The 15,247-nt window shown below is 44.5% G+C and overlaps 1 protein-coding gene across 3 annotated transcripts in view; it reads left to right on the top strand.

Annotated features, from left to right (window-relative positions):
• The window catches only part of skd (mediator complex subunit skuld), a 63,972-nt gene that overhangs the window by 45,284 nt on the left and 3,441 nt on the right, over window positions 1-15,247 (top strand). The window contains exons 5-18 of one of the 3 annotated variants that reach the window (XM_088259589.1): window positions 461-594; window positions 1,813-2,072; window positions 2,267-2,370; window positions 3,437-3,526; window positions 6,663-6,891; window positions 7,463-7,599; window positions 8,182-8,464; window positions 9,104-9,364; window positions 9,993-10,219; window positions 10,298-10,511; window positions 10,600-11,628; window positions 12,842-13,007; window positions 13,088-13,308; window positions 14,074-14,268. In XM_088259589.1, coding sequence (XP_088115715.1) covers window positions 461-594; window positions 1,813-2,072; window positions 2,267-2,370; window positions 3,437-3,526; window positions 6,663-6,891; window positions 7,463-7,599; window positions 8,182-8,464; window positions 9,104-9,364; window positions 9,993-10,219; window positions 10,298-10,511; window positions 10,600-11,628; window positions 12,842-13,007; window positions 13,088-13,308; window positions 14,074-14,268 — 3,550 coding nt within the window. Of the gene's footprint in view, window positions 1-460; window positions 595-1,812; window positions 2,073-2,266; window positions 2,371-3,436; window positions 3,527-6,662; window positions 6,892-7,462; window positions 7,600-8,181; window positions 8,474-9,103; window positions 9,365-9,992; window positions 10,220-10,297; window positions 10,512-10,599; window positions 11,629-12,841; window positions 13,008-13,087; window positions 13,309-14,073; window positions 14,269-15,247 lie in introns of all 3 variants that reach the window. The other 2 variants (XM_088259588.1, XM_088259590.1) reach the window with 2 other exon arrangements.

Raw genomic sequence — 15,247 nt, 5'->3', positions numbered from 1 at the left:
ATGATATTTCTTTTGATATTATTTTTCCAGTTTAACTTTACAGTTAACTTAACAGTTTTAAAAAAATCTCTTTTTCCAGAGATGGACAGATAGATGAAAACAAGGTGACAAATTTATTTTTATAATGTTTATGAAACGTGCCATAAACATTCGGCAAATATAAGACAAAGCAGTTTATGGAAAGTGAACTAAGTGATCATGTTAGAAAACCAGAAATGCTTTAATGTAAATATTTAGGGTTTATTTAGAACGCACATACGGAAGCTCCGACCGCTGGCGAGCCGCCCCTGGCTCGCCAGCAGTGGAAGGAACCGCTTCCCAGAGCAACGGGAGATCTCTGTGTGCCACTCTTCAAGCGTCGAGTGGTACTTCGTTCCCCTCCCCACACGCCATCCGCGCTGCGGATGCGCCTGACGGGCTCCCATCCAGTTGCGGATATAATTGTGCGCTTGTGTTTCAGCTGCTGGCACCTGTCCTTCTCGTTTGCGTTCTTCGTGCACGGGGAGAGCACGGTGTGCGCCAGTGTGGACGTGCGGCAACACCCTCCCGTGCGGCGACTCAACTCTCTTAAACCTCCTCCGCACAATACCAAAGGTATGGAGTGACAACTGCCGGCAGTCAGTCCAGACTGACAATAACCAATTTATGGCAATTGTATAACAAAATTCCCATTTTACCAACTTATGAAAAGGATTAAATGTAACAGTACTGAAAAAATGTCTACATAATATATATGGTACATTGTTTCCATATTTAATCCGTCATCTCATAATAAACCTGTGGATTTATTATATTTTAAGAGATATACTTAAACATAGATGTCTCGATCATACTTGTGGTGTTCATATTAGGCATTTTCAAATACGGATGTCTCTCTTACACTAATAGGATTTATTTAAGTTTTTCCGCAATTGGAGAATACTTAGTAATGGCATCTGGTGTTTGTATCGGCTGCTTATCGATCAATACAGGAGCTGTCAACTGGTCATTTTGAATTATGAGAATTCATCAATATTTTTTGGCGAGACAAATTATGAAATATGCAAAATTTAGATTTTTGTTGCATGATTTCCATGTAACGGGAAGTCAGTTTTGGAACCTTCAAAATGACAATGTTTTAATTTGTTTTAATTTTATTGTTATTTACTTTCAATATGAGTGTGATCTATAACTACATTCACAGAACCACAAAATCAAAAATGTGCAAACAAATAAAATAAATTTGGTAAAAAACACTGTCAGCATTACGCAATGAATCTGTATAACCTACTTCTGTTATTCATAAAGTTATGAAATAACGAAACATTTATAAAAGAGCTACCAATAAATAGATATGGATTGTGTCATCGGCCATGACATCCACCATCGGATGACTCGTGACAGATGAGTAACTAACAAATCATTTTCTCAGCAGGTATTGTAAAATTTTAAGAAAAAAAATCAAAATCAAATTATTAAATAATTTATATACATTTACGACAAACTAACATTTAAGCCGTATATATTAAAAACATAAATTAATAAGTAACCAAGAAGACTCCTGTTAAAGATGTAGAAGAATCCCGCTTCGGAACACATCAATATTCGGTGTGATATTGTTCAGCATAGTGGTAGCTCTTCCTACAGGCATAACCATCGGCAGGTTGGTCCTATATATATATATATAGGAATGTGAAACAATCTACGCCCACGCTGTCTCGGGTAACTATCGGGAACATACTGACCGATGCTGCGGATAATTTCAGGATTATCCATCAGACTATAGCGCTTGACATTCTGGAAGACTAAGTTTGATTGTGCGTTTGGTTGCAGTGATCCTGGCGCCTTTCGGGCTGGCGGGCACGCTGGTGGGCCCGGAGGCGGCGGGCGGCGCGGCGCTGGAGGCGTGGCGCCACTTCTACCCGCTGGAGGAGGGCGCGGCCGTGGAGGTGGCGGTGGGCGGCGTGCGCATGCGCTACCCCGCGCGCTACACGCTGCTCACCAGCGTGGACGCGCCCGCCGCGCAGCCCGCCCTCGCGCACCACCCCCCCTCGCTCCTCGCGCACCACACCCTCACCCAACTCGGTCTACAGGTAACCCTATTGGGTCACGGCTCCTACAAGTCCATAAACCAATTGAATATCAGTAATTAATGTTATATTATAAATTAAACACTCGTTCTTTTTTACCACTTTTTAATCTCAGTTTATGTTCAAACCTGAGTAAAATAACATGAAATGATGTACGGTGACAAATATAGTTATACGGGATGGTTGTATTGTTTCAGGACCCCGAGTTGATTGGCGGAGTGGACCAGAACATAGACATGAAGCCGAGCAAGGACTGGGAGTTTGTGGACCCCACTCGCCGCACCAACTGCTCCTGTTCCAAGTGAGTCCTCGTCCCGCCCGCTGCCCTCTGCCCCCTGCCCTCTGTCCTCTGTCCCCCTCCCCCGTCCCCCGTCCCACCGTGTGCCGTAAGCTTGGTAGCCGTACACTTTGGGAATGGTAATACTGTCGTAGTTTGGCGTGTCTGTGTTATATGATCGCATGTGGTAGCACATTACAGCGAGCGGACTACTCGCTCCGTAGTATAGCGGTCAGCATGTTTGGCTATCACGCATGAGGTCCTGGGCTCGATTCCCGGCGATTATGTTGTACCAGGACCAGCATCCAAAGTGTAACATAAAATGCAAATGAGAAAATGTTATATTTATATTTTAATTTAAATATTTATTATTTAATAAAAATAATGTGTAGTACCTAAATTCTAATCGTAATTAATTGAAGTTACCAGTTATATTATCCTACATACCTTCTGTGCCAATAGTGGAATAAGACACTAATCTTATTACTAATGACAGCCTAATTTTTTTTATAACATTGTTTTACATTTTTACAAAGCTATTTCATTCAATATTTCAATTTATATATAAAATGCAAAATTCCATAATGAAGACGCATAAAAATTTATATAAAAAAGCTATAATTAGCCAAGCTCGGTGGTACTTTGGGATTTATACGGTAGTTACTACTTTGTACTGGGAGCAAGTAAGCCTAGTGATTTGTAATGCAATATTTATGTAATGTCACTGGTACTCCAAGAGCAGGACTTCAAGTAATAAATGATAATACTGCGTCAATATGGTGCAGTACCCTTTGCGCCATTGGAACAAAGATTTGCTCAGACATTTTTAATGTTAATTTTTCTTTCGATAAATATGATATCAAATTATAATGATTTTAAAAATAATTTGTGAGCGACAGAAATTTGATTTAATATCCTCGTTTCTCGTCTGTCAAAAGGGTATATTTGCAGTAGAATTTATAAACAGAGTTGACGCGTGTAATTGGCGCTGATGCGTTGGAGTTTAGGTACTACACGGAGTATCGGTAGTGTGCGTGTCAGGGTGAGTAAGTAGCGTAGGGTAGAGTGAGTAGCTGTGGGTGTGTTGCAGGTGCCGGCGGCGCGCGCCCGCGGAGCGCCGGCGCGCCCCCGCCTCCCCCTTCCACCGGCGCCGCGTCCCTCCGCCCGCCCAGCCGCCGCAGTGAGTCCGCATGGCATCCCCCCCGCTCACTCACCCGCTCACTCGCTCGCATCACCCATCCCCCTCGCTGCCAGACTGATTTTTCAAAATGGCTGAAATATTTTTTTAGACAATAAACTCTAAATCGTTTGCTATTTTCATCCGTTAACAAGACGAGATCGAACAAAAATTTCATTATGAATTTTAATAAGTTATTTTGAAAAATCACTCAATAATGAATAAGGAATATCAGTGATTGAACCGAGAAGCAATTATTCAATGTACAGTCTATTCCACCCATTTGGGACACCGAGATCATGAAATGAAGCTACCAAAGGGAGTGTTAAACATCAATATTTAGCACGCAGTCCAACTCCACTTTCTCTGGACCGAGTGTTATGATTTTTCGGCTTCTAACTTAGCTAATTCTTCATTTTGCTGACATCTGTGGAAATAATCCTTATGATACCCTAAGTAAACATTCTTTTCCATAGTTGCCTGATACAAATAGCCGTTTTGCTGTTCCATTATTGGTGTCGCGAACTCTGAATCGGAGTTTCCGGGACCGCAACTTCATTCTCATTTTTAATAACGAGCTGCCTACGAAATTTACATGACATTAAAATATTTGTGAATATAATAACACAATACTATTTCTCTTTTTAAAAAAATAATGAAAAGGTTGATATTGGCGACCACAATGTATTGCGATAGTAACTGGAGAACTCGGGTTGGAGATCGAGAATAATTCTTAGTTTCGGAGTAATAACATAAAAACTATGTCATCTTGTTGAAAGCTTAAATGGATAATTTACATATTATTTTTTTGACATCTCATCAAAGATGAAGAAGAATATGGAAGTCTGGGCATTTACGGGGCTTACGACCGTCATAGGCTGGTTTGAGTGATCACTTTACACACGTGTAACATTCACCAATTCTACCCATTATTGACAACCACACTACTCAAATTCTTGGAAGTTCTATATATATGAACCAATTTAGAAACCTTGTTCATGAATCACTAAAACTTCACTAGAGACATCTATTGGTGAGATGTAAAGAAGCTTTTTATTAAGCAGAAACTCTTATATTAGTATGTGAGATCCGAATCCCGGATTATAATCACACACATGAGAAACGCCAGAAAATACCATTTTCATTTTTATTATTAAGCTTATATTTTGACCAGATAATTTATTTACAACATTTTGAGTGTGTTCAAATACTTGTTCACAAAATCTGGATTGTCTCCAATTACAGGAGTTATTTTCATATTATTTTTTGACATCTCATCAAAGATGAAGAAGATCTTGATGAGATGTCAAAAAATAATATGAAAATAACTCCTGTAATTGGAGATAATCCAGATTTTGTGAACAAGTATTTGGACACACTCAAAATGTTGTGGATAATTTACTATCATAATGATTTTTACCTTACTTACATATCTCGTATCGTAATAAAAATCAATACATTTCTAGAAAATAAGCGTTTAAAATAATATTTAAAAGATTTCATAACTACGCTGTGTGGTGGATATGTCACCCATTCAAAATGTAACTATTGGGCTAAATATTTATTGGTTAATTTCACGGTAGTAAATATAAATTGTGAGCAAAAAATAAGTTAATAAGTTAATAAAATACTTGATTTTTTATATCCTGTTTAGGCACAGGCCTGTGCCTGTGTGCTTCTTTATCATCATCATAATCATCATTTTTGTCATCTAATTTTAATGTTTTGTTTAAAGACATCAACAATTTCATTCTCGCAGTCTTCTTCTGAAACTTCCGAGTACTCATTTTCCAATGTTTTTGTCCGAATTAAGCTAACTTAATTCGTATTAGTTCCTCGGTTTGATGGGCCAAGCGAACCATCGGGACAGCATTCAGGGCAGAATGAACCATCTCCGCATCACATCCGGGGTGTAGTTTCATTTTCACTATCCGAGGTGATAAGGCGGAGGTTAATCACTGAAATTCTTTACCACAATCAAAGCACATCTGCCATACTAAGCACAGATGGGGTAACTGATTTCGATTTTTTTTTGTTGATATGATAAGGTTTTTGGCTAAAAAATCTTATAAAAAGTAGTATGTTTTATAATCAAAAAGTATTTTTTTAAACTTTAAATATAAAATGTTAAAAAAATTACTTCAATTTATTAAATTCTCAGTAATTGTAGTTTTCTTAAAAATACAACAATTCATGGCTTACGAAATCCTTTGAAAAAAATATATAGCTGATTTCTCCCACTTTCAATATATTTATGTAGATAGAATGGGGCTTGCACTTAGTATGGCATACGGCTTTTGTAATATTTCAAGAAAATAAAACATTGTTTTTCCAGTCAATGAGAATGATGTAGATGTATGTGTCTGTGTTTTGTAAAATTATGTTTTTGAATGTTGTCTATAGTTCAAAACTATAATAGTATCAATCTAATGTAATTATATGTGTTGTTTCTTATAAGCCAATAAAGTAAAATTAGTGATTTATAGTAGACTCACAGTTCATCGGGATCCCTTTAACCGGAAGCGCCTTAGCCGGGACGATCGATTCCAAAATGCACAATCAATATTACATCATTTCAATGAAAGATTTGTTTGTGCGAAAGTAAAGTTTCTTAATCCAATATGGGGTTTATATGGGCCAATCATGTAAATCTGATACATTAGCGATATTTTGCACACACTACCATCTAACTTCACATAGTATGATCATGCGGTTTGAGAATAGTCAAAGAATGTGTGTAAAATTGCAGATGTACATTTTCATCTTATCGTTTTTTACCGCGTATTGATGGTATAGTGGATTTAAAAAATATTTTATGTTTGCTGGGGAAATTTTTTTAATGAGGAATTTTTCACCGTGTATTGTAAAATATTACGAGTGTGCACATTCTGAAAAACTCTTATTTTATAGGACACCCGAAATAAATAAACTGTGTTCTAAAATGTTATTAGGTTTTAGTAAATTTTTTATACTTATTTTTGAAGGTATGTGATGTATGGATGCATATTCGATTGTAGATAAAGATTTATGTAGATTGTGTATTTAATTAAAAGTCGTAAATATTTTGGAAGTATGAGGCGCAGTCACAGCGCCACTCGGGTATTTAGGTGTAATTGTCATCTCGGGATCTGTCTCGCAGGTGTGGTAGTGCGGCCGGGTCCACGGGGCACGGGACGCCCGGCGGCGGGTCCCCGGGCAGCTGCGGCGCGGGCTCGCCGTGCGGGGGCCCCTCGCCCGCGCCGCCCTCGGCCTCCGCGCCCGCGCCGCCCACGCCGCGCGCCGCGCCGCCGCTCCCGCACACGCCCGCGCCCACGCCGCCCCAGCTGCCCCACACGCCGCACACGCCGCACACGCCCCGTCCCCATCAGGTAAACTGTTTTATTTGTAACTCGACAGAGATGGACAATGTTAACAAATGAGTGTAAATACACATACAAAACTGTCTGTTGAATGTGTATTAACAAGCCTAGTATTTCGCCATTATTAATTTTTTGTATTTTTCAAAAAATTATGAATGGCGAAAGAACATTCTTAAAATTTTTTCATACTATTTTGTAACATCAAATATACTATACTACCGAAGGCTATATTACGTTTTAGTTATATCGCTTCGATATGATGTATTGCGTGACAATCATTCAGGATCTTGCGAGATCTCTTCTGGCGATGTCCAGGCCGCGATCATAGTTGGATATATATCACACACGGTTGATAGTGAGGGTTTTTTACAATGCCACTATCTCGCAAAATTACAAAAAATAAATATCTTTAGTTTTTCTGACATTGCCGGTATTAAACATTATTGCGCATGTGCCAACTTTCTTAAATCAATGCTTAACCTGTTTTTCTTTATATTTGCGGACATGGTATTCCATGTCCACCTGTGAATGCGCGGCTGGCTGGATTGCGTATAGTGGAGTAATGTTGTGTTGTGCGCAGAGGGTGGAGTCCCCCGAGCGGGGCGGGGCGGAGCGGCTGAAGCGCCCCATCCTGGCGCTCCAGGAGGCCGAGCCCGACCCGCTGGAGGAGGAGCGCACGCTGGACCTGCTCTACGACTACACCACCCTCCACGCATGGTAACTACCCGCCCTCTTCCCTTCTCGTCTCCCACCAAAGTCGACATCTTAATTCAAATTGACCGCTTCCCTTTTTGTTAAAAACTTAAAATCATACGAGGGTTCTTGTTTCAACAAGAATATGAAAACTTGATCAAGTAGTGGATTTTTTCAAAAGTAATTAATATGACTGGCAATTATGCCAGATTATAGAGTATTAACTCTAACCCTTTTACGCACCCAATAGTGCTATCTTGATCGTGAATTATGTGAAGTAATTGGTATGTTAAATGAATATTAAAGTGAAAAATCACTTACATTTATTTTGACCTCCCCCCTGCCCCTGGGCATCAAACCCTAGTACACTAGTATGTTTTTACACTTTTGTTCCTTCAGAGCAGTCTAAATGTAAATAATACGCGAGACTCCAGGTATTTTCAACATTAAAGTTTGTTTGGAAAGATTCTTTTGCTCGCAATATTAAGCGAACCCCGCTGGGAAATTGGGTGCGGCGTGGAGCGAGGCCGCACCCCGAGACTCCGGGGGGACAGGTGGGCGTGTAGCGAGTGGCGCACGGCGTGACTAACTGTTGGGTGCGCGCAGGCTCAACCACCCGGTGAAGCGGCTGAAGCGGGACTCGGGCGGTGCGCGCGAGTGGTGGGAGGAGCGCGAGGCGGCGGGCGCGCGGCGCGGGGAGGACCTGTACGCGGGGCACACGCACACCAGCATGGCGCCCGTGGAGCCGCCCGCGCCCGCGCCGCCGCAGCGCGAGGACGACCCCAGCAAGGAGAACAAGAACCTCTTCACGTCCGACGGCCTCCAGCCTTCCTACAAGGACCTGGACCAGATCTTCGACAACTCGGACGACACCAGCGGGGACGAGACGGTAAGACTTGTGAGTGTCGCCTTCCTTACTCATTCTTCCACCCCCTTCTCTCTCTCTCTTCCCCTCTCTTCCCTCGTTGTGTTGTGTTGTCATTTTATACACCTAAAGCTTTACTAGTTAAATGTAAATATATCCAGTATAGCCAGTAGTAATTCATCGTCTTTTAAATGCTTTTACGGAATATTGCGATGGTGAAGTTGGCCTTCTTAAGTAACCGGTTACTTAAGAACTCCGGAGTACTAAAGTTTTTTTTGTAATAATATTAGTTGATCACACAATTATTGCTTCCGCATGGTGGTAGCACCCGCAGCGCTCGGTGCCTGAGAAGGAGATATTGGACCGGCGAAGCTTGACCTCAGTAACTGGGAATCGACTACATACCGTACACTGTTTACTATACCTTACTATACTCCAGTTGAGGCAATGGTGATAACATGGCGAGGTGATAATTTAATAATGTGATTTGTTGTAGTCATAAAATTTTTTGTGTAATACAAAAGGAAACGTAATTTTTCCACTAACTTGACACTTACCTGACTGCTATAGTTTGTTTAGTACATTTTATTTTGCCATAAAAACTAAGGAGAGCTAATTGGGCGCTAGTGATTCAACGCCTTCATATTACCGAACTGTTTCCAGTTGCAAGTCCACACGCCGCCGGACTCCAACAAGGGCTCCCTGGAGGAGGGCGGCGGGGGCGCGGTGACGGGCGGCGTTGGCGGGGGCGCTCGGCGCGGGGGCGGCGCAGGCGCCGTGCGGCCCGAGGAGCTCTGCAAGATGTTCCCCACGCCGCCCTCGCTGGAGCCCTCGCTGCAGGCCTCCCCCTCCGCCTTCACGCTCTCCGAGTCCGACCACCCGCCGCACACCCGCTGCGGCTCCCCGCCCGATGAGACCATACAGGTGAGATCTCACTCAAATACCAATAGTTTATTTAAAGCTAGGGTGTTTTTTATGAAAACTGTTTAAAATATCATCAGGTTTTAAAATAATGTTTTGGTCAAAAATTATCCACTTTTCAATAATTTAACCATATTTAATTTATTTATAAAATTTCCCCATTTATATTGCTGTAAATTCAAATGGGGCTGATGACCCTGATGTGCTTGCTTGAATGTACTTCTGATGTGGAACTCCAAAGTGACGAAAAGGAATCACTTTCGGAATGTTCAAAATCATTATTTTCATGTTCACTATCAATATCCACATATTCGCTATCACTCTCCATTTGGGATTTTATTTTTATTTGAAAAAAAAAAGAAAAATTCAAATTGAACCACAATATAGTAAAAACGGAATAAGTAGCTCAAAAATACGCACGATCTCAACTGCAGGCAAATTCCAACTGCGTAAAATACATCGCTAACCTGGATAAGTTAGCTAAAAATAGAACGCTCCAAGTCGAAACAGGCGAGCGTCACGCGGGCTAGCAGAAATTGGAACGCATTTAGCGCGCGAACTGAACTCGTTCAAAAGTATGAAGCGGTTTATATATTACATGAAGTTTATTATCTTTTTGTTGAAATTGCAGGATTGGTCGTACGTGTTCAAGCCGCCTACGATATGCAACTACGTGGGCGCGTCCAAGTACGCGGCGCTGTCGGGGCTGTCGGGCGGCGTGGAGCCCTCGCACTGCGTGTACCGGCCATCCTGGCAGAGCGCGGGCGGTGCGCAGCCCGAGAGACCCGCCCGCCCCGCGCCGCCCGCGCCGCACCAGGCCCCGCGCACGCCCCGCACGCCGCACCACAACCTGCACAGGTATCACTCCGCTCCCTTCCCACCGCTCTTACTGCCTCACGTGAAGGAGTCTCCCAATAACGCAAGCGTTGTCCTCAGCGTGGGAAGCATCTCCCAGCCGGCGTCGGTGTGCGTGTCGGCGGCGGCGGCGCCCGCCTCCCCCTGCCCCTCCCCGACGCCCTCCTCCCCGCCCGCGCAGCCCGACATCTGCGCGCTGCAGTTCAACTTGCTGCTCGCCGATACAGCCATCAACATCTTCCGCGACCACAACTTCGACAGCTGCGCCATGTGCGTTTGCAATGCGGGACCTAAGGTATTAGCTACGTTTTCCATATGTATATATTCCACTCTTAGCTGATGCCAGTTTATCAATCCGCTAATGGATCTATTATTCTCGCTAGGTGGTCGGAAACATCCGGGGAGCGGACTCGAGGGTGTACCTGTGGGGGTCTCCGCTGTCCCCCGACAGTCCCTCTCCCTCGCCCGCGCCCCCCTCGCCCCCCGACGAGGAGCCCATCCGCTGCAACTGCGGCTTCAGCGCCGTCGTCAATCGGCGCCTCGCCCACCGGGCGGGCCTGTTCTACGAGGACGAGATGGAGATCACCGGGCTGGCGGAGGACCCCGCCGAGTACAAGAGGGAGGGCGGGGTGTTCTGCGAGCCCGACCGGAGCGCGGCCGCCGCGCTCATGGAGCTGGTGCGGGAGCAGTGCGGAGTGCTGGGGAACAGCGCCAGCGCGCTGCAGCTGTGCGCGGCGGAGGCGGCCGAGCGGCTCAGCGCCAGCGAGCCGCGCCTGCACCGGCTGGAGTACGCGGACTGCGGCGACGCGGCCGCGCTGGCGCTGGAGGCGGCGGCGGGGCGCGCGGCGCCCGCGCTGCACCGCTGGCCCTTCTTGCGAGCGCCCGCGCCGGCAGCCGGGCGCGACGTGGTGCGGCTCATGCGCCGCCTGCAGCCGCTGCTGCAGGATGCCATCCAGAAGAAGTGCAGCACGCGCATGTGGGACGCGGTGGCGGGCCCGCTCACCTGGCGCCAGTTCCACCGCCTGGCGGGGCGCGGCACGGAGGACCTTTGCGAGCCGCAGCCCGTGCCGCCGCTGCTTGTGGGCCACGACCGGGACTGGGTAACGCTGTCTCCGCACGCGCTGCAGTACTGGGACCGCCTGCTGCTGGAGCCGTACTCGTACGCGCGCGACGCGGCCTACGTGGTGTTGCTGCCTGACAGTCCGGCGCTGGTGCCGCGCGTGCGCGCTTTCTTCCGGGACCTGAGCACCGCGTACGAGCAGTGCCGGCTCGGCCGGCACGCCCCGCTGGCGCGCCTGGCGCGGGACGGGCTGCTGCGCATCCCGCGCACCCCCCGACCCGAACCCCTGGACGATTGGTTTAACAATCTCCCGGAGGGAACGGCCACCGACATCTTGAGGCTCTACGCTCAGGTAAGTTTCCCTCGTTGTGTATCCGGATTTTGTAAATCATAAAATTGGGTCATCTCATAAGCAATGCGGTATTTTCAACTACACAAACTTAAAATCGAAGGGGTGGAAGATAAACTACCCGCGTCAACATTTAATAAAAGCAGGTAGTTATTTCACTGTTATCAAATCGAACTGCTCTCTTCAAAACTTGAAACTTATTTTTGCAAAGTTATAATAAAAGTGACAAATGGTGGTCGGACAATAAGCATAAGCCAATGTCCAACGCTGGCTCCAGAAATTTTGAGCCAGAAACTACAGCCTAAAAGACTAGTCTCGTTCTGGAAGGTCCTTTGACCTCGATGAGGATGACCTGCGGAATCTGGTGGAACAAAATCCCACCGTAAATATAGAAGAACTAGCGGAGAATCTTGGAATTGACACTTAATGCTATCGGAAAGGTCAGCAAATCGGGCCAGTGGGTTCCTCGTAATCTTTCCAAGTTTAATCGAGCGCGTGTGAATGTATGCTCTTTTTTGCTATCATGTCTCAGAAATGAATAATGACTGGTGACGAATAATGTTAATCGCCAAAAGCAGTGGGTAGGGAAAAGAAAAACAGAAAAAACCGGAGCCCCAGGCTAAAGAGAATCTTCATTCACGTAGGGTGTTGCTATCCTTGTGGTGGAATATTTTCATATTAGCCTTTCGGCTTAATCCATTTTAACCTAACGATAATGAAGGAGGCCTGCTGCGATCGACTTGAGCGGTTTAAGTCAGCGTCAGAAAAATTACCATCTTATGTTTCAAGTGTTCTTCCATCAGGATAATGCTCGGCCACACACCGCAATAATGACGGTACAAAGGCTGGAGCAGTTTGAACGGGAAATGATGCTCCACCCGGCACATTTGCTTAACATTGTTGCGTCCTATTGTCATTTATTCTGCAGTCTTCAAAATCATTTGAAGGGAAAAATTATGAATTCCATAGAGGAGGCTAAATCAGTACTGGAGGAGTAGTTTTTTTGTCAAACACCAGTGAATTTCGAAATAAAGGAATTAAAGTCTACCAGATACATAGATGGAAGAGCAGTGTAAAAAGTGAAAGAGATTTTATTTTTGATAAAAAAAAAACTTTGTTCATCTTAATTTTGAACAATAAAAGTTTAATAAAAAAACGCATTACTTACAGGACAATACTATCGAATGAGTCTATAACTGTGTGTTTTTTTTTCCAGACGTGTCGGGGAGTTCTGGCGCCGGTGTTGGGAACCGTACCGTTGGACCACACGCTACTAGAGGCGGAGGGGGGTGGCGGGGCGCGCCCCCCTCCCGCCCCCGAACGCCCCGCCCCCTCTCCCATGGCGCCGCCGGAGCACCCGCCCACCCCCACCACCGAGCACGGTAAGCAACGAGCGGTGTCGGATGGCGCGGGAAGAGCGCGCGGGAGGCGAGTGTACTAACGTGTCGCGTTCTGTCCCCAGAAGGGGAGAGTAACTGCTCGAGCGGCGCGCCGGAGAGCTGCGGGCCGGAGGCGCAGGCGGCGGGCGGCGAGGAGGAGGCGGCGGCGCCCTGCGTGGTGGTGTACCTGCTGGAGCCGGGCGCGGGCGGGGAGCGGCGCACGGCCTGCCTGGCCATGCTGCGCGCCGCCGCACAGCTGCTGCACGCGCTGCCCGACCACGTGCGGCCCAGCGTGTCCGTGCAGGTACGTCCTTAATAATAATTATAATTTGGACAATTTGGATATCGATATTATCGTAAAGTACTACCTCGAGGGCGCTTTTAAAAACTCGGATAATAATAATAAAAGGATGATAATAACGCAACAAATAAATATAATAAAACGTCTTTACGACTTGGCTTTTATCCTCTTTTGCTGCCCTTTCATGATCCAACATTGTCTCTGAGGTTTTCCTCTTTCGAGCTTGCGTATGTATATAAGCTGACGTAATTGAGGTAGTTAAGGTTGTAGTTCTATTTTATAAAATTGACCCGTTTAAGCGCATGTTCTAGGATTCTTTATCCCCTAGAAGCTAGGGATTTTGGATGAATACACTACGGTCATAAAGTACCCTTAAGGGAAGCACTAACACAAAGCACTTTTAACGCCCATTGCCACATTTGTTCATTCGGCACACATTCTTAGAAATGTACTACGCCCACTAGGACCGGCATTGCCATATGAAGGAGGCAATGATATTATAATTGATGCACTTGAATCAGTTGACAGCTAACCTTTTTAAAATTATAACTTTTAACCATTTCATTTTAACAGCAATCGCAATATTTATAGGTGAGTAAAAAATTATAGACTCGAGAAGTAAATGTCCGGCAAAAATTAAATAAATGATTGAGCGTGGTTCGCTCAGCAGCCGCGTCGGGCGCTCGAGGAAGGTGTGCACCTTCTGGTGGCGGTGTCTGGTGTGTGGTGGTGGCGCGGGAGTGTACTGACGCAGTGTCGTGTCCGCAGCTCATCTCGTGGGAGTCCATCATGGAGGCGGAGAGCGGCGAGGGGGGCGGGCGGCGGCGCGCGGCGTTGCTGCGCTCGCTGGCGCTGGCCGTGTTCTCGCAGTGCCGGCGCCAGCTGCAGCACCTCTCCAACATCAAGTCCCTCACCGGCTTCGGGACTGCCGCCAACGCTGACCTCTTCCTCAAGAACAAAGATGTGAGTCAAAATCTTAATGCATTCGTGATTGAGTAAGTTTAGTCAACTTTCCGTTCCGTTCTCGAGTACAGAAAGTTCGATTGGCAGCGATCCACCTGCTTTATCAATTAAAAATCTATAAGCAAGAAATGCTTTTTGCAAAAGTACTATTTTAGCCCTCTTTTGTAGATTTATACTTCACGATGTAATCCTTAATTCACAATACATATATTTTAGACAATACTGTCCTCTGCAGTTAAGTAGTCAAACTAATAAATGTCAGATTTCGAACAGATTTTTGATTATTATCTGTGCGATACTGACCTCTGCAGTTTAGTAGTCAAACTAATAATATTTTTAAAGGGGATTATTATCCATACACTACTGTCCTCTGCAGTTTAGTAGCCTAACTAACAAATGTCAGATGTCAAACTGATTTTTTAAAAGGATTTTTGATTAGATTTTTTGCTGCGCTGCACATTTGCTCTTGAAACATTCACCTCACTTTTTAATAATAGTTTTTTTTTAAAAATTATTTGTTTAATATAGTTATTATTTTTTTTTTAATACAATTTGATACAATTTCCATACATTTATACATATGGCAATCTTATAATTTTAGTTTCGCTGTGCCTCTCCAAAAAAGAGACAGCTCTTGTGCTTGGAGAGGGACTTATACTCAAGGTTTATTGTTTTATTTGATTAATGGTATAATAGTCTATTTCTTTTCTTTTATATATATATATTTTTTAAGATTTACATGTAATGGGCATATGTTACTTGTGTACTATCTGAAAAATCAGTAGGTACCAACTTGTCACAATATTGAACTTTTATATGGTTTTGAAGGAAGTATTATAAAATGTTATAATTTTTTTTATAGATTTGGCGCTTAATTTTTAGACCTCCATTTTATCTTTATGTATTTAATGTTAGTAGACAAAAAAATCAGTGTTTGATTCGACATTTACATAATACATAAATGTTATAAATTGATTTA

This window comes from Brachycentrus maculatus, unplaced genomic scaffold (genome assembly GCF_059751285.1).
Source record: "Brachycentrus maculatus isolate JH-2025_06_01 unplaced genomic scaffold, ASM5975128v1 h1tg000118l, whole genome shotgun sequence".
Taxonomy (NCBI): Eukaryota; Metazoa; Arthropoda; class Insecta; order Trichoptera; family Brachycentridae; genus Brachycentrus; species Brachycentrus maculatus.
This window is presented reverse-complemented; position numbering and strand designations above follow the sequence as displayed.